This window comes from Chelon labrosus (genome assembly GCF_963514085.1).
Source record: "Chelon labrosus genome assembly, chromosome: 11".
Classification (NCBI taxonomy): Eukaryota; Metazoa; Chordata; class Actinopteri; order Mugiliformes; family Mugilidae; genus Chelon; species Chelon labrosus.
The window spans coordinates 1,138,954-1,159,077 of NC_140344.1; the positions used below are offsets into that span (position 1 = coordinate 1,138,954).

Consider the following 20,124-nt stretch of genomic DNA (forward strand, 5'->3'; position numbering starts at 1 on the left):
AGAGCAAAAAACAAAAAAAAACAAAAAAATAAATAAAATAATAATAATAAATTAAAAAATTAAAAAAATATATATAAATACAAATTAAATATATACAAAACGTATATACATGCCCGCATGGACACAGATACACATACATATACATATATGCACACCCTCACTTTGATTAACTAAATAGATAAATATTGGAAACAGTTGTAACACTGATGCATTTCAAGGGCGTTTCTCAGGACATTATGTCGCACCACATGGACATTCTACTCTCTCAGAGCCTCCTGCTGTAGCATGTTACCAACATTGGCATTCTGTCTTAAAAAACATATAAAAGGTAGACGCCATCAAAAACATGTTGCTTCTGTCTAATAATGTATGTTATCTTTTCCATTGTCATGTTTGATGCCATCTCTTTGATCCACCTGCCAATTCTTGGTCCATCAACATTTTTCCAGTTAAGGGAAATTATACGTTTGGCTTGTAATATACACATATCTACAAATCTAGATTCTTTACTTTGTAGTTGTGGGATAGTTGGATATATACCCAGAAGAAAAAGCTTGGGGTCCAGCGGTAACTTCCTAGCTAATACTTGATCAATCATATTAATAATATCTTGAAAGAAGGATTTCACCTTGACACACTCCCATACGCAGTGGTACAACGTTCCTCTTGCTTCATTGCATTTAATACATGTATCAGGGATGTTATCATTAAACTTGTGCAATTTGACTGGGGTTATGTATGTACGCATCAGCCATTTATACTGAATAAGTTTCAAGTTGCTGTTAATTGTTTGTTTCTGAGCTTTCATACATGCCCCTTTCCAGTTTTCCAGTGATATTTCATCCCCTATATCTTCGTTCCACTGTCTCAACTTGTGATTTGAAGATTTGTCAGACCCGGATATGAGCAAATCATACAGCGATGAAATTAAACCTTTACCATAACAATGTCCTGTAATTGCTGTCTCTAATGAGGAAATAATAGGTATGTCCAATGAATAATGTTGAGATGACGATATAAAATTCCTAATTTGAAGGTACTTAAAGAAATGCGTTTTTGGGATGTTATATTTGGTTGATATTTCTGAAAGGACATAAATACGTTATCTTTTCTGTACATATCTTGCACTTTCCTTAATCCCTTTTCAGCCCATGTTCGAAATCCTGGATCACTACTCCCTGGTTTGAAAAAGGCATTACCCCAAATAGGACTAAAATGTGACCAAGACGGATTGATGTTCAAATATTTACAAGTATCGAACCAGATGTCAATCATATTTAGTACAATAGGGTTGTAATTTTTTTGTGTATTTTTTCTCAAACTTTTCCGGTCCGCTGAATACAAAAACAAGTTAGTACAATATTTTTACTGAAAGAGTAGACCCAAAAAATATGAATTAAGAAAGTTTATAACTCAGTGAGTCTGTTTGGTATAAAACCAGGATTTCCACCAAATCTTGTAAAAACAGCTGATGAAAACTTAACTGGATTGCACAACATTTGAACAGTCAACTCAAACAAATTGAGATGTTCCAACTGGATGTCAAAACACTGCAGTGATACAGCATGTACCTGATTTATGACTGGCATCTTATCTTAAAGTGAGAGGACGAATTGGTGTATATGTGTGTGTGTGTGTGTGTGTGTGAGAGAGAGAGAGAGAGAGAGACCCACCAGAGAAAAGAACCATTGGTTAAAATGTGGAAGTAACAGAAGAATTTCATTACAGTGGTAAATTATCCATTTCTACACAAGGCAATAAACTCTCTTAATGAACAGTTTTCTTAGCCATGTCCTTTTCAATTCTTGCAATTAAAACACATTGGCTTATTGGTCAATATTCTTCTTGTTCTTCAATTGTATGTTCTTAAAGGGGAACTACTGTTTTTTTACAACCTGGACCTTATTTCTGGCATAAAATACAATCGTTTACTCATCCATATAACTTTGGTGTCATTTGGAGTAATTTGGACGATATTTACATCGCGTATATTCATATAGTGGGAGTGACTGGGGCACAGAAACCCTCTAAACAACGCATTATCTGCTGCAAAACTCATTCATTTCACCAATATTTTGTTATGATACACTCGTGCTATTCCCCGTTGAGTCCGGAGTTAGCTGTTATCATAATCTGGGGTCTGTAGATTGACCTACTAACCTCTGACCTGGATGATGTCATCTCTGAGCGCCGCACGCAGCTTGTTTACCTGTAATTTGGTACTGCTAGTTTTTTGCAACATGGCTGAATATTTTTCTGTTTCTGAGGTGGTGGATGACGACTTTGTTTATGATGGGCGTCCTTACCGTTTTGAGCAAGAGTATACGGATGAGGAGCTTGTTGAAAGGAGGATGCAGAGAAAGAGAGAGGAACAGCTGGCCAGAGAACAACAAACTGCTGCACGTCCACGAATAGATAACAGGTAATACTAAAACCCCTGGCAGGAGACGTAAATAACATTGACCATCTTGTGACAATACAATGTTCTGCTGGGAAACTTTTGGACCTGGCATTCGTGTGGATGTTACTTAGACATGTAGCACCCACCTAGACCAGACCAGGCACCCCCAACCCATAGCAATGACACTCCTTGATGGCAGCAGCCATCCCCAGCAGGATGCAGCCTGACACAGACACACACACAAAAACAGTTTAGGAACAACTCAGAAAACATGAAAAACAGCACAAGGTGTTGACCTGGATTCCAAATCCACTAGATCCCAAACTGATCAAGACACCACAGGACACCCTCAGAAGGCCCATGTCCATTCTCTGATGAGTCACAACTGTTTGGGAGGCTCAAGGGAGAGCAACACAATATTAGGAAGGTAGTCATAATGTTATGCCTGGTCAGTGTATATTTTAATAAAATGAGTATACAGCATATTTTTAAAAGCTGGCTCCATGTCAGACAGGAGGATTGTTTGGGAGCACCTCAGTTGAAATACAAATTCTTGTAAGGTCTCTTACTGCTGTGAAGTTTTGACTTTTGCCTCACTAAAATCATGTTTTTATTCAATTAATACACTCAACATTCTCAAAATGCAGAACCTGCATTAAGATAACATGTCTTGGTTGAATTGAATTCTCAGAAACCCAATCACCTCAGTTTTGCCCAGACAATGAATTTTGAACAAATTAAATTAATCCATGCTTCTGTGTGTCCTGTTAAGTGCCTGCTTATGCATTGAATGAACTGTATATATTGGTTAAGATGCTGCTATGACTAATTTGAATCAGATGCAGCTGATATAACCAGCCACACATTAAAAGGAGTGAATAAAGTAAGACATGACAGTTGTCGCCATCTGAACTTTCAGCTAAACTTAGACCAGGAATGTCCAAACATTTTTGGAGGACCCGCTCTGATAATGTGAAGATGCCTAAGGGCCAATGGTCCTCCTGACATTTTTTTTTTTAACCATACACGTTACATGCACCGTTCTTGAACCAGTTTAATCATACTTCCAGTCTGTTAAACATTCAATTTAAAACATAGGCAGATGGTTTACCAACAGTTGCCTGCATTCTGAAAGGTGAAGGTGCAAAAGAAAACCAGAAAATGGCAAAACAAAGTGGTAGAATGAGAAGCAGAAACAACTGGTCATTCTTGGTGGTCCCAGTTCTTTACTTCCCAAAAAAATGTGGAGGTCTAAACTCTAATTGGTTCTCACAAGGACAGGAACAACAACAACAACAACAAAACAAAAAACAAACAAAAAAACACCCAACACAGTTTGAGCTCACTTTACTGTGGAAATCGCAGCTAATAATAGCAATAGAAAGAAAGAAAGGTACATACAGTTGAAACATCTGTTCTACTCTGTGAGAATGTGTGTATTTGTTGTCAGTATGGGTCATTGTTTCATATTGCTTAGTCGCACTGCCTTTTCTAACTCAAACTGACGGTGGTCAACGCGCTCCAAGAAGTTCTTCCGCTCCACATACCTACACACAAACAACAAAACAAAAAGAGAACATTAAATCTACAGTACGTTTTAATCATCACGAGAACAAATATACACTTAAAACACAATGAGCCATGTCATTATCACAAGCACACATTTTTCCAAGCATAAACAACATGTTTCTCTTCTTCAGCATGGAGTTTGAAAGTTATTTGATGGTATCACAGCCTGTGTGTGAGACATTTTAAAGCAATATTTCTACTAAGCTCTTTAACAGGCTAATGAAAATTAATATTCAACTAATGTTCCCATTTGCATGCACCAGGATTTATCCATTCCATGTGCGAACACAGCTCGTCTCTTTCATTCCTTCAACCACCTTTTGGAAAAGGTATGTGTTTGCAATATTTAAGCATATCCAAAGTCATTTGTTTCTTTTGGACATGCATCTCTACATGAGCCTAGCAAATTGTTTGCTAGTTGGTTTGTGTACAATGAATAAGCTTACCACAAACAATCATGTGGTAAAAAACCCTCAGAAAGAAACATTCCAAATGAACTGTCTACATGTCCTAAGTTCCCTAGAATATTGGTAAATCTCAATAAAAATGCAACATTTGCAACACCTCCACCAAATCTGGAATACTGCAATATTCGTAATAGGAGTGGAATTTTGGTGGAATTTTACCATTGCACAAAATCTCTGTGGGCCTGTTTCGACCTTGCATTAAGGTCCGATCTGTCCGATCACATAAAAGACAGGTGTGAACACCCTGAAGATGCACTGGGATCATATTTGAGAGATCTGATCTCTGACCCACATTCAGAGGTGGTCTGGGTCCTTTGGTAGTGTGAACACGATGTGTCCTGATTCACATTAAAGACCGCCTATACTCAACAGGGGTGCTCCTGCGTAAGCAGAGTTTTGTCTCATTCATTGGTTAAAAGAAAAACATATAATCAATATTATAAATGATCGGCTGAAAGGCAAAAAGCACCGTAAGTGATGTCTGTTCATTAGTAATGAGAGCCTTTTAAAAGATTCTGTCCTTGTTAACTAAAGAATAAATAAATAAATTATGGATGCACCGAAATGAAAATTCTTGACCGAAACAAAAACCCGAAAATGAAGAGACCGAGGCCAAAAACCCGAAACACCGAAAGAAATTATTATGACAATTATTAGTAGGCCCTACCATTGCATTTATGGCTATGACCAGGGGCAGAGTGGCAATCGGGACGACCGGGACTTTTCCCGGTCGGCCGGCCGAAGGATTTACGCAGCGGATCACAAATTGAGCGGCCGCGAGGCGAACGCGACTGGCCTGAGCTTATCAGAATCACTGACGCGGTCAGAATTTTCCCGGTGGATTTTAGTGCCCCACTCCGCCCCTGGCTATGACTGTTTACTACCCTCACTAAAATCAAGGCATTGCAATTGCATAAATTAATAGTAATGTTTCAAAAAGTAAATCAATTACAAAATTATGAAAATATTTATTTAGCGCATTCCAACAATGCACAATATAATATAAAATAAAACGTTTAACTTGACTCCACTCATGTGTACATTAAATAATAATGGAGCAGAAGCTGCATCTGGAAATCAGCATCGATCCACTGTGCGGTTACACTGAGCATATTTGTTGTTATTGTTATTAATGGCATGTGATCTATCCGCACTGCCTTTGCGATCTACCGGTCAATCGCGATTGACGTAATGCACCATCACTGGGAAACTTCCTTGCTTGGATGTTTGGATTTCAGGCGATAAATTAAACCCGACATGGAGAAATTCTTTGCAGATGCACGCCTCTTGAAATTTCAGCATCACACGTTTTGCAAATCGCTATCAGTGGGTCTTTATATAATATTTACTTAACACTTTATATATTGAAACGTCCACACGGCAGACATGCCCGTGCTGGCTGAGGTTGTTGCTTGCATCATCACAACATCCTGTTTCAGCCGTGTTGTATCGGTGGCCGAATATTCGAATTTACAAATGAAACATTTAATATGAGTACATGAATGTGATTCTGTGTTAATTACTGACGTGGTCATGTTGATGTATGAGAAGCCATGTGTGGTTAAGTTACATATTTTCTCATTTACCGATGTCTTTATACACCTTTATTACCAGAGAAGACGGTGTGTATGGAAACTTCCAGGGTTGGAGTCTGATTTTTGTGCAGATCTAACCAACATCAGGGAGGAGATCAATAATAACTTAACGTGTGTGCCCGAGTCATGACACACACACATAAAACAGCATTGTTCTCAGTTCTGGAGCAGTGTTAGAGATCCCTTAGAGACAGACACTGTTAAAATATTCTACTGCGCCCCAGATGATGTCTGGGTCTATTTGGGTTAATTTTCAGAGTGCAAAACTGAGATCGGATCTGGAGATGCATTTGGAGATGTGCCAGTTCTGGACACATGTGCCTAAAGATATCAGATTGCAATCAGATATCCCAATTGGGATCTGTTCAGATCTGACATCCCAGATCAGATCTGAACAGGCCCTGTGTTTTCCATTATGCCTGCTCACTGAACATACAATATATTTTGAATATTTGAATATTTTTACACAACATTTTTTGTGTTTGTGTGTGTGCTGACAACTCAAGTAGAATGTAATCTAGGGATCCAGTCACATGCTAATGTACTGATACTGTTTGTAAAACAGCGCCAACACAGGCGCACATGATACTACTTCACAGCAAAATATTGTATTATGCCTCTATTCATACAATCAAAAAACTGTAGACTCTGGGGTTACTACATGAACATTAGCTGCAGGTTGGTGGTGGCATTCACAGATTAGCTGGCTGTTAATAGCCATTTGGCAATGAGAGATGTTGGACAAAAAATATATGGACATTTTGAACATTCCAGCATTTAGAAGCAGCTTAACCAACCTTTAAAAAAAATTTCAAGGCATGCAGATCCACTGGAGTGGCATGTTTACATTGTTGGGATTTATTGGTAGCGGATTTGGTTATTAGCAATTATTAATAATCATTGCTGAGAATAACACATCTCCTACCCTTCTTTGCCTCTGTTGTGAATGGCCAGATCCTCTGTGATGCCTTCCTCTGATTTATAAGCGTCCCAGTCCATCTTTGACTTTTCCAGTGTGTTCATCTTCTGTTTCTTTCCCCCAATACGATTCAGGATGCTAGACATTCCTGTTGGACGCGTAGCACTGAAACAACAAGAGGGAAGTGACTAACTGCACACTACAACAACCAAAGCACATTTCTGCTACAAAGGCATGATAAAAGGGTACTGCCAATTTTGTCAAGCCACAACCTTGTTGTTGGGTCAAAAATATCATTCATTCATTCATTCATTCATCTTCTGTAACCGCTTGTTCCTGTGAAGGGTCGCCGGGGGTGCTGGAGCCAATCCCAGCTGCCATCGGGCGAGAGGTGGACCCTGGACAGGTCGCCAGTCTGTCACAGGGCTAACACAGAGAGACAGACAACCATTCACACTCACATGCACACCTACGGCCAACTTAGAATCACCAATGAACCTAATGAGCATGTCTTTGGACGGTGGGAGGAAGCCGGAGTACTCGGAGAGAACCCACGCAGACATAGGGAGAACATGCAAACTCCACACAGAAAGGTCCTGGGACCTTCTTGCCGTGAGGCATCAGTGCCTCAGTGCTAACCACCTCGCCACTACTGTGCTGCCCAAAATATCACCTATACACCACATAATCAAAACATGGACTATTCTAATGTACAGTGGAGGCACATTGCCTGTGACAGAGGTCCCGCAGGTGACTGAGTGGACATGATGTCACTTGCTCACCAGTGAAGAGAGACTGGCTCTTCAGGTGAGAACTGAAACGTAATGGGTGACCTGAGAATTTTAAGCTTTAAACATGCAGTTGAAAATAGGTAGCTCACCTTTGGCATTTTGTTGTAGTTGTGTATGGATTTCCTGTTGACATGTGACAATGTTACCAACTGGTGCTAAGGAAGACCCAACATGCATTATACAGCGCTCAAATGAAGGCTAAATTACCAGACTTGCTTAGTTGTTGTTAATACGGCTTTGAAGAGAGACAATTTAAAGATTAAGCTAGTGTCTTTTATTCTGTCATACTTGTAGTATCCAGTCAAAACTCTTTTCATCACTCACTAAACATCTTGGTCTTGATCGAATCGAAGTTGTGAATAAAAGTCAGGAACACAATGAGAAAGGGAATCTAATTAAAATGACTACAAGCCCAAATGTTCTGTGATATCACGATAAGCTACCCAGAGCTTCCTAACATTTTGAAAGACAAACAATTCTGTCTGTCAAATTTTTGAGCAAAACATGAGCAGTGCCTCTGGGCTCCTCAGAGAGAAAGAGGTCAAGAAGTATCTATGTAGCTGACAGTATCATCCACCCCAATGCCCGGTTTGTATACAAACTGCAGGGGATACAGGATCAGTCTCTCTATGCTCTTTCATCAGATGAGAAGGTCTGAATAGGTTGGACTCCTTTGGGCATGGAATCTTTTTTTGATTGTCTAGTTACCTTTGGTCCCTTAACAGAAGGAATGTTGGCCCACATATGCTTCATGCAGGAGGCAAATGCAGGCCTGCATGCAACAGTAAAACCATAGCCTGCTAGAACACTCACAGCCTGATGAAAAGATGCCAAAACCAAACAATGGGGATCCAAAACATCCCATTATGCTATGCTCAGAATAGATGATGAAGAGTAAATTCGCATTCCCCATTGGATGAGACCAAACAGAACCAGGGAACGAGGATTCCTTTTGACCTCTTATTTGGCTGAAAATACTTGTGTATCCGACCAGCACCAGTGATCCGGCCTACAGATTCAATTCAATTCAATTCAATTTTATTTATATAGCGTCAATAACAATACAAATCGTCTCAAGACGCTTTACAAAAACCCGGCCTGAAACCCCCAGAGCAAGCCTGAAGGCAACGGTGGCAAGGAAAAACTCCCTTTTAACAGGAAGAAACCTCGAGCAGAACCCAGCTCATATGGAGGGACCCATCTGCCTAAGGCCAGCCGGGTACAGACAGAAGAAAGAGAGAAGAGAACAGCAAAGAGAGAAGAGAAGAGAACAGCAAGATAAACATACATCTGTCATAGATACACATATCTGACTAAAGTGTACATGTGGAATCTTATGATACAAACTGATGATGTTACATGACAGTTTGAAAATGTAAGAGGAATCATAGGCAGGTTGGAGAATTGTTCATTCAGGTAGGAGTGGAAAACTGCAGGATTCCATGAAGACTGGGCAGGCTGATGAGACCACGACAACAGATGTAGTATGGAGCTCCACAGGAAACACACCACTCCAGGCCAGAGATACTCACAAGAAGAGGGGGGAAGGGGGGGAAGAGGGGGGAAGGGGGGGAAGGGGGGGAAGATATCATGTCGTCTGCAATTATGATGAGGACACTGGAAACTAGTCACCTTTGGGTTAGTTTTGCACTTTGCCCTAAAATCAAGGCCCTGTCGCTTGTTTGTTCATCAAACATCAAACTTCTTCTGCTGGAGAGGCTATGGAAATTGAAATTCAAACCACTGCCATATTTCGGTAATATACCAAGACCAAAATTGGTAAGATAGAGATCTTTAGAGCTCTCTAAGGCCTTCAAAAACAGTGGTGGGTGCCTATGGTAATATGGTAAATGGTCTTGTTTTTATATAGCGCCCCGGGACGGAGAGGTTTCGATTCTCAGGGCCTTTCTGTGAGGAGTTTGCATGTTCTCTCCATGTTTGCGTGGGTTTTCTCCGAGCACTCCAGTTTCCTCCCATCATCAAAAACATGGGTGCTGGGCACCGGGTCAGGTTGGTCCACAGTGGCGGTGCGCGCGGTCACAGTGACTCAGGACTAACCCTCTATCCAACCATGCAATTTCGTTATATGATGTATAGTATATGTTGTATAATGACAAATAAAGCACTTTACCTTTACACCTATTGGTACTCAAAGCTCTATACAGTCAAAATGACACATCTACACATTCGCTCACACAAGCACACACAGATTCACACACCAGTGCCAAGCACTGAGAGCAACTGTTGGTTCAGTGTCTTACTCAAGGACACTTCAGCGTGTGGCACCTTCCCAGGGATCAAACCGCTAACCATGTTGTTTGTGAACGCGGAACTGCCTCCTATGAAGAAGATCAGTATCTACAACTGTATCTCAGTTGTATATCTCTGTCTTGGTGTCAACGTCCAAGATTGCATGGGAGGTGTGGGGACATGCAAGAAAACTCATTGACAGATGGAAAAGTGGTCAGAAATATCAGTATGGTTGGCTTTGAATTGTCCAACATGAAAGAGACTGCTACGCCTTGCTAGCTTTAACAAGAGACAACTGAATAATTATCACTATGTAAAATATGTTGAAACTGTGCTGGCACGAAAAAACCTGGAGTTTCTCTGCTGCAAGATTTTAAAACACCTGTTCCCAAGAAAATGTGTCGAGTCCATAGCTAGCCATAATAACATCCTTGTAATGTAGATGTTGCAGTGAACATTATGTATTACGATGTGTATACCTGGGACCAGCAAGAGATTTGCTTTTTGGCGTTTGGCTGAAGGAGGAATTTCTCTCATCATCTTCATTTTCCTGTTTGGTGTTCTTGCTCTTCAGGTAACTCCTAGCTTCTTTGGAGTCTGCTGCTACCTCCTTATTCACCCTGACAGAGGGAAACAGACACACACTGCTAAACATTGCATGCAAAAATAGACACTACTTGAACAAACTTGCTTCATATATAAGGTCTTTGTCTCTACAGCAGTTTGAAAAATCTAGTATACAGTGGTGACACTTTTAGCTAAATGTGTATGTACTAAGAACTGCCAAATACCTCTTGGGGAAAAAAGAAGCCAACAATTTTAACAGATTTCTATCAGCACAGTGCTAACATTATGCAAACTTGAATCTGTTCAAAACTGCAACAGAAAATATTTACTGCTAACATTAGAAATCACAAGAAAATGAAACGTTCCATTTATTAAGGACTGCAAACTGTAGAAATTGTGCATTTAAATGTTTATTACTGAAAACCAACGTATGTCAGGTTGGGAAATGACACGTCCAGAACTATCATCAACAGCCCTGGAGCACTGGAGTGGACTGTGCCATGGACCCTGTACACCTCTGACTTCAAGTACAACAAAGAGTCATGTCATATGCAGAAGTTCTCAGATGACACTGCAATTGTGGGGTGTATCAGGGATGGACAAGGGCAGGAGTACAAGAATCTGGTGAACTACTTTGTCTCATGGTGCGTAGTGAACCACTTTCTGACCAATATAGCTAAAACCAAGGAGATGGTAGTGGATTTCCAGAGGTTCAGGCCTGTCCAAAAAAAATGTTGCCACCAAAAAAGAAAGGTCACACACTCTAATATTTTGTTGGACTGCCTTTAGCTTTGATTAGAGTATGCATTCACTGTGGCATTGTTTTGAAGTTGTGAACTGCAATGTCACAAGATTTTTTCCCCTCTAGTGTTACATTAATTTTTCCCCAAGATCTTGTATTGATGATGGGAGAGTCTGTCTGACCACTGCAGAAAGCCTTCTCCAGCACATCCTAAAGATTCTCAATGGGGTTAAGGTCTGGACTCTGTGGTGGCCAATCCATGTGTGAAAATGATGTCTCATGCTCCCTGAACCACTCTTTCACAATTTGAGCCCCATGAATCCTGGTATTGTCATCTTGGAATATGCCCGTGCCATCAGGGAAGAAAAAAAAAACATTGATGGAATAACCTGGTCATTCAGTTTATTGACGTAGTCAACTGACCTCATTCTTCAGGCACATAATGTTGCTGAACCTAGACCTGAGCAACTACAGCAACCCCAGATGGAACCACGGAAATAAATCTTGTAATCTTGGAAATAAATCTTGTGACATTGCAGAAGCTTACTGAAACAAAGCCACAGCGAATGCGTGCTGTAATCAAAGCTAAAGGCGGTCCAACGAAATATTCGCGTGCGTGACCTTTGCTTTTGGTGGCGTTTAACATCTGCCGGAAAGCTGATGGACATTTTCTACCAGACTATTGCCAGTGCCCTCTTCTTCTGGACAAACTGATCAGAAAGCGAGCTCTGTAGTAGAGGCAGAGCTGGAGTCTCTGACATCCGTTGCAGATGCAAGAACCCTGAACAAAATATGGACCATTATGAACAATGTCCACCACCCTCTACACGACACCATAGTCAGGCAGAGAAGCTCATTCAGTGACAGGCTGCTGTAGCTGTCCTGCTACACAGACAGGTTGAGGAGGTAGTTGGTCCCTCAGGCCATAAGACACTACAACGGCTCCCTGTGAGGAACCAACTGGACTGTGGTCATTGCTGATACTACTGTATATTTGTTACACAGCATTTTATACTGCAAGTCATTCTGGGGATGTAGGCAGAGGAAGGTCTTTAGCCTCTCGACCTATCACGGCCCAGCTAAGCCAGGTTGGTGGCATCAGCAACAACAACAAAAAAACGAATAGCGTGGAGTGAAAGGAGAATATGAGTGCGACAGTGCGAGAGAAAATTGTAGATAAAAAGGGAAAGGTCACGTCACCAGTTTGGCAATATTTTGGTTATTTTAAGTCAGACAAGAGTCAGACCGATGTTGTCTGCAAATTTGGTGGCGAGTGAGCATATTAATTGGCTCTTGTCTCTCTTGATTAGTAGTGTAAGAGTCAGTTAAGTTTCGTTTATCTGCCGGCCGAGTGAGTGGCTGCTGACTCTCGGTTAAGCAGGGATCCATGAGCAGCGGTTATGAGTCAGTTAAGTTTCATTTCTCTGCATATTGTGCTTAAGTGAGTGAGTGTCTGAGTGCCTTAGCTTGCTAGTGGTCAAGTCAGGTGGTACGTTTTGTTTCTCTGCCCGAGCGAGATGAAGATGTTTGAATGGTGCCGTTTATTGATTATATATCAATCAAACGTGGTAGAACTCAACTGAGCCGGTTAAATAGACTCTAGATTCATGATTCTTGAGTCGTCTTTGATGGCCGGTTATATGAGCCCAATCTTTTCCACCACTACTGAATATTAATTAAAATATTGTGTGTGTGTGTGTGTGTGTGTGTGTGTGTGTGTGTGTGTGTGTGTGTGTGTAGCTTAAATATCTTTTATCTCTTTCTATGTGATGAAGCTACTGGTCACCAAATCTAACTTGAGCTATCAAAAGAATAAAATCCATCCACACATGTCTAATCTACACAGTTGCTGGACCATTTACATCTAAATCTGTGAGCTAAAAAGCAAACTATAAAATGGCTTTCTTACAACACAAACACAAGGAGGGTATATGAGATCAGCACTGCATAGACACCACAACCACTGAAAGTTATGTATGCTAATTATATGGAGCCATAATTATAAAGAGCACACGGGGTGTGACTGTGATGTACAGTTTTCATATGGTACATAATAATAACTATGTTGAGTCATGTCTGAAAAAAGAAGTATCACAAGCTATGATAATCACTTGGGTTTTTTAAGAGACATGATTGTAAAGTGAGACTGTAAATTCAATTTAGGCCATATTACCTGTTTCACACTGACAATTAAAGCATGGTATTCATGGTGTGGGATCACTTGTGATGGTCTAGTTTGCAGCTTTACACATACTGTCATGGCTGATTTAAAATATATTTCTCATTGTCTCAATAAAGGACAGTCAGTTTGGAAATGTTGTATATACTGCAGCTTCTATATCATGCTAATATGCTACATGCACTGACATATTAGACAACAACAATTTGTACCGTGTGTGTGTGTGTAGCATTATCCATTCATCAATCTTCTTAACTATGTCAAAATGAAAGGAGGAGTCAGAGAGTCATACCTAACTTCTTCTCCAGCGAAGTCAAAAACCTTAGTGATGGTGACTTTAGAAGGTCCTGGTGCTTTTGTCGCTGTATTCAAAGGAGCAACCTTCAACACAGAAGAATTCGCCTGAGGATAAAAACACAAGCATCAGTCTAAGGCACTGAAGAAATGCAATACATTGTTAATTCACTCAACATATTTTACCCAGTGTAATTGTGGGTTCCGAAGATAGCACATTATTTAGATATTTAAGATTCAAATGCAAAACATACTTACATTCTGTACGGACAGTGAGGCAGATGAGGAGTCTTTGGGTTTGGATCCAGCATCAGACAAGAAACTTGCCCACAGGTCATCTGATTTCTTTTTTTGTCTTTCTTCATGATCATCCTCATCCTCAGTGTTTTTCTCCACTTCTTCCCGCAGCAGCTCTGGTTCTTCAGTTCCATCATCATCCTTGTCTACTTTGAGCACTTTTATCTTCCTCTTTCTGTAGGTTTTACCAGTGAATAAAGGTCAGCGTCATTAGCATATCTGTTCTTACTAAAGCACCAGTATATAGGATTTAGTGGCATCCTGTGGTGAGGTTGCAGAACGAAACCAACTGAATGCCGTTTGAAAAAAAGTATTATTTTAGAGCCAGTGTTAGATTTATCCACTGTGGACTACTCCGGACTCAACGGGGAATAGCACTAGTGTATCATAACAAAATATTGATGAAATTAACGCGTTCCGCGGCAGACAATGTGTTATTTAGAGGCTGCGCTTCAATGCCCCGATCATTCCCACTATATGGATATACGCGGCGCTCCGCTGGATCTAAATATCTTCCAAAGGACTAAAAATGACCCCAAAGTTATATGGGTGAGTATACAATCGTATTCTATGCCAGAAATAAGGTCCAGGTTGTAAGAAACGGTGGTTCCCCTTAAAATCTTCTGTCCTGTCACTTTCCTTTCCTTTTATTCATTCATTCATTCATTCATTCATTCATCTTCTGTAACCGCTTGTTCCTGTTTAGGGTCGTGGGGTCTGCTGGAGCCTATCCCAGCTGTCATCGCAGGTCGCCAGTCTATCACATAAATTGTGGGGATGTTCAAATACTTGGAAATTTAGAATTTCAACCCTAGATCGTTATAGTAGGGCATAGGAAGACTTTTTTACTTTTTTGACATTTTTCATTTTCAAGTATAAAATGAAGTTCCATAAAGTTATCATGTATGGTTCCTTGCCCATAAGTGGTAAACAAATGTAAACATGTATTTAGATCATTAGAACATGTGTGCTGATTCAGGCACTTGTAAACAAACACATAATCACATTAGCCAACATTAGGCCACTTCTTTGTGGTACTTAATAAAGCAGTTATTTTCAGCATTCATGCAGAGGTGGACCTTGCAGACCACGTTTGACCCTGATTTGAACTGAGAATGTTGCCTTGATTTTTGCTAATTGGCTGGGTGAAAACCATATTCTAAACCTCACTGACAGGCGCAGGGACGCAATTTAAAACGTGTGCCGAAGTTACCAAATATGGTTCCTCACCCCATAAAGGGTTATGGTTTGACATGGCTTTTTCATTCATTCATTTAAAGTTAAATTGTTATGAGACAATTAATATCAGAGAAATCTATTTGACTTTCTAATGTTGATTGTAAATAATTTAACGTCAACAGCTTGTGGTGATATAACCGGAAACACAACTTTTATTCATCTGCAAAAGCTTGCAAACATCCACTTACAACATAACGTTAATGTAAATCTGCTTACAACGATGAACGTAAACACTGCAATGCATCGATGTGTTTCAAGTAGAACAAAGCACATATGTAAGCAATGGCTTCACTGATGTGTCATTGCAGCCTTACAATTAGCTTATTTATCAATATCAATAACATTTCCCAGTTTCAGTTTCAACAGGTGACATGTTTTCTTCAGAATGCAATGATTTGCAAATAATTTAAACATTTAATTGGAAATAGTACAATGGCTATAAAAAGTATTTACCCACTTGGATGTTTTCCCCTTTTGTTGCTTTTATAAATGGAATCGTGGTGAATCCAACTTAAGACAAGAATTTACTAAAAAACTGACCAATCCAGAAGACTGCTAGAGGATTTATAATAAAGTGAAATGGAGATCACCTGAGTGCGATGTGTTAATCTGTATGCCTGGCTACAATCACACAGCAAAGACAAATGAACACTCTAAGCTACCCTGAGAAAAAGCTATTGAAAAATATAAGTTAGGGGATAGAAAGCAGTTTCTAAGTCATTTAACATATCCTGGAGTTCAGTAAAATCCATCATTAAGACGTGGAAAGAACATGGCACACCATCATCACAAACAAAGTGACTATGTAAAGAAGGAGACTTGTGAGGGAAGCCGCCAAGGCACTCATGACTACCCAGACGGAGTTAAAAGATTCAACAGCTGTGGAGATGGGAGAGACTGCATATAACACCTGTGGCACACTTTCTTCACCGGTCAAAGCATTATGGGAAAGTGGCAAAACTCATGACAGATCTCAAATAGAGTTCGTCCAAAGGCATGTGGGAGATCTTCAGTCTCCTTCAGTCTCCCATAAGCTTTTGGACGAAGGACCTTTGGTATGATGAGACCATAATGGTGCTTTTTGTCTATCACTAGGCGCTATTTTAGGCACATCACCACAAACGCACCACTTCCGCCAAAAGGCATGGTGGTGGCCACGGTCCATAAAAGCACTACGACTTGGGAGAAGGTTTACTTTTTAGATTACTTGGTAAAGCTTTCTATTTTAGGGTCTTGTTTGTTGTGTCTGACATAACAAGATTGCTATGTTTGTAGCAATCCTGCTAGCACACCCTGTAAATTAGTGTATTTCCTCCTACAAAATAACATCTAACACCATTATTTTTTTTGTAAATTCTTATAGAAAATGAGGGCAATAAAAAGCAATAAAAGGGAAAATTATGGTGAAATCTAGTGAAAACATTCTCAGTCCTCTCAGTTCTCACTCAAAGATTCTGTCAAGCCCTCTCACCTCATTTTGGTGTCCTTCCCTTTCCTTTTCTTCTTGCTAACATTGTCGGGATGTGGCACACTGTCATCCTCATGAAGAGGGTCTTCCTTTTCACACTCATTAATATCATCTTCACTGAGGTTATCACCTGAGGAGAAAGAATACAGAAAGCATTGTGAAGGAGAACAATCAATGTGCAAACATAGATCATGGCTTTCCTGTCTTCAACAGACATATGGTATTATTTAATATCTGCAATTCATATAATCTTAATCATATCAAAGGGATTATTATCTAATATCGTATTAGCTCTTGAATGACTGGGTAACTTAAGGTAAATGCAAAAGCATTTATGACTATATGGCCACATTACAATATAATAAGTTATCATTCATCTCTGCACTTTATGAAAATGGCCAACAACTTTTGGACTTACTAAAAATATTTCACTTATGAGGTTGTCCCACAATAGGGGGTGTACATGTGAAGAATCCTTAGTTGTAGCCCAAGTACTGTTTCACCTCAAAGTATGCATCTTGTCAAGTACAGCCCAAACGCCTGGATGTGTTCTACCTCTGCCAGTTTTAGCAAGGATGAATGGGGAAGTGACTTGTGTAGAAACATCACAACTCTAAAGTGAAATGAAATACCACTGTTGTTTGTGTCACAAAATTTCATTCATTCATTTTCTGTAACTGCTTATTCCCATTAAGGGTCGCGGGGTCTGCTGGAGCCTATCCCAGCTGTCATCGGGCGAGAGGCAGGGTACACCCTGGACAGGTCTCCAGTCTATCGCAGGGCTAACACAGAGAGACAGACAACCATTCACACTCACATGCACATCTACGGCCAATTTAGAATCACCAATTAACCTAACCAGCATGTCTTTGGACAATGGGAGGAAGCTGGAGTACCCAGAGAGAACCCACGCAGACACAGGGAGAACATGCAAACTCCACACAGAAATGGATGGATTCGAACCCGGGACCTTGTCGCTGTGAGGCATCAGTGCTAACCACCTCACCACTGTGCCGCCCTGTCGCAAAATTTTAAGGGCACAATTATTTTGCATAATCTTCAACTTTGGTAAATCTGTGGCCAATTTACCAAGAGAGCCTAAAATTTCCTCTGCCTTTTCCAGAGGCTCTCGATTCAGAAACCAACACATCTCGTTATCTAACTGCACTCAGCAGTCAGAAACCACCAAGAACATCCTCATTTTGGCAAGTCCTTCTGAAATTAGCTGCTGAGTGATATCTATAGTGGTTAACCATTTACATCAGGGCATGAATGCTAGTTTCAGGTCAGTCTTTTTATTTCTTATTCATTTCTTATAATGCAATAACAACTGTCCAGTCGTATTCTATATATGACTTTTTTTTTTTTTTTTTTTAATAAGAATAGTGGAAGTCTATCAGAATAAGGTTGGGTTGTTAGGTCAAGTATACAAATGTTTCAATTGTATTTCTTTGCTTCATTGCAGTGTAAGAGCACAACAAATGTAGCGTACATGTTACTTTATCACATTTTGTTCACCTGATTTTGTTTGGTTATTAAGTACTCTGTTGTTCCAGTTACATAATAACCATACTGCGTCCTCCTGTTCACGAGAGTTATTACATCCGAGTAGGGCAAGTACGAAATATCAGTTATATCCGAAACTGGCCGTTTTGCGCAATGCCTGTGGTCTCTCATGAACACGGTAAAGTCGACCCTATCTGAAGGCAGCTCAAGCTACCACACAATGCTCAAACTGCGATGTTGCGTGTAGTCGAATATAATACTACTAAGGATGTTTACGGTCCTCACCTGATGGGACGTAGTCTGCATCTTCATTCGATGAATATCCATCAGAGTCGAAGTCAGAATAGTTCATGATGCTGCAAGGAAAAATGTAGCTAAATGAAAAACAGCTAGTTGTTTTCTATTAGCTTATTTATTGCTATCACTTATTATTGATAGCTTATTTATTGCTATCACGAATATACAAACGCACCCCCACAAGCAGATACCTCCTTTCCAACAATACAGCGTTAAAATGTTGCTGTTTCAATGATATAGCAGATACAAATGCAGTTAGTAACTAAAGTAAACTAACCCTATTACTGCAGCCTTCTAGAAATGAGGAATAAATCCGCCAATGGTAGTACAGTTTGACTTCCGGATTTAACTACGGCAAGGTTAAAGGCTCAATCTGATAATTTAGCATGGAACGCCGAGCCCTGATAAATTTCACACGGTGCTTGAACTCTGGGTTTTCTCTGAAAAGTCAGCTCTGAAAAAAACACTGCCGCGGCTGCATCCCCATTTTTTGACTAGATGGTCAATGTGAATAGCCATAAAAAAGACCTGATTTGAGATTTGATGACAGGTCGGACACGTTCTACTCCTGTAACACTTTGCATACGTGACTCTCCGCCGTTCAGTGATTCCAAGGGACGGCTACAATGTGTATTCCAAGCATTACGGTAAAGGCGTGCAAGAACAGTCCTTCAACATAAAAGCCACAACATTAACCAGTATAAATCTAGGTCAAATGAGTCAATAATATTTATCAAAAAGTATTCAGTTAAAAAGAAACCCATGTTTCCACAGACCTATTCCTCTTCAGACTGATAGTACACCATTCCACAGTGCCACTGTAAAAAAAAACCAACATATCCTGATATACAATTTCAAGATGAAAGCATCACAAGGGTGTCATATAATCTCTTTACTTAACCTTTATGTCAGCCACTGCTCTCGCAGTATCTCTCACTGCTGTCTTTATAGCATCACATGAATGCAATGCAAACATAGCATTCATGTGATGCTATAAAGAGAACTACACACTCTAGTAGTTCTGGCGGTCACAGCTGAAGGCACACAGAAGGATGAAGGTACACATTTCTCTTCCATTTTCTCTGCCCACCTATGGAGTCAGCTTCCATGCCGTATTTGGTCCTGTCCAGTCTTTTAGACTGTGCATACTGTTCACTGAGACAGAACTTGACAGGTGGCAATGTGATATTAAACATAAAGACTATGTTTACAGTATACAGTGTATAGTCTGCACCCCCTCTGTTTCTGAGGCTGACCTAGCTGATGTTGTATTCCTTTTAGCAGCCTCTCCGTACATCCATCCTGCTTAACCTGCTTCCATGTTCTCCTCTTGAATAGCCCCGCCAGCTGGCCATGTCCCCAGACCATTTTCTTGTGCACCCCTATCTGTCCACCCAGTCCATCTGGCTTACCGACCTCTCCTTCCATTTCACTATCCTTCTAGTTCAACTTCTTCTAGGCCTGGAGGTGTGTTTTGATTGTCAAATTGCTGCAAAAATAAAGGCACACAGTTTAAATATAATATATATAATTTGTTCTTCAA

The 20,124-nt window shown here is 40.2% G+C and overlaps 1 protein-coding gene across 3 annotated transcripts; it reads right to left on the reverse strand.

Annotated features, from left to right (window-relative positions):
• Positions 1–1,761: 1,761 nt before the first annotated feature.
• cfdp1 (craniofacial development protein 1) lies at positions 1,762–20,048 on the reverse strand. Of its 3 annotated transcripts, none has more exons than XM_084554955.1 (8): positions 19,110–20,048; positions 18,570–18,640; positions 16,782–16,908; positions 14,033–14,246; positions 13,773–13,882; positions 10,472–10,612; positions 6,958–7,116; positions 1,762–3,948 (listed from the first exon to the last, which is right to left on the reverse strand). In XM_084554955.1, the coding sequence occupies exons 1-8, from the start codon at positions 19,163–19,165 to the stop codon at positions 3,858–3,860; spliced, it is 969 nt and encodes a 322-aa protein (XP_084411081.1). In that variant the 5' UTR covers positions 19,166–20,048; the 3' UTR covers positions 1,762–3,857. The 3 variants fall into 3 exon arrangements, with proteins under 3 accessions (XP_084411081.1, XP_084411083.1, XP_084411082.1); XM_084554957.1 differs by lacking the exon at positions 19,110–20,048 and adding an exon at positions 18,757–18,934; XM_084554956.1 differs by lacking the exon at positions 19,110–20,048 and adding an exon at positions 18,859–18,922.
• Between the last annotated feature and the right edge of the window lie 76 nt (positions 20,049–20,124).

Bases quoted from the DNA above. Each gene is read 5' to 3' on its own strand.
- cfdp1 (XM_084554955.1), bottom strand. From the start codon at position 19,165: ATGCAAAGTGTTACAGGAGTAGAACGTGTCCGACCTGTCATCAAATCT. The intron at 16,909-18,569 runs GTGAGGACCGTA...CTTTCTCCTCAG, and splicing joins TGCAGACTACGTCCCATCAG to GTGATAACCTCAGTGAAGAT. The intron at 7,117-10,471 runs GTATACACATCG...TTGTTGTTTCAG, and splicing joins AAATCTCTTGCTGGTCCCAG to TGCTACGCGTCCAACAGGAA.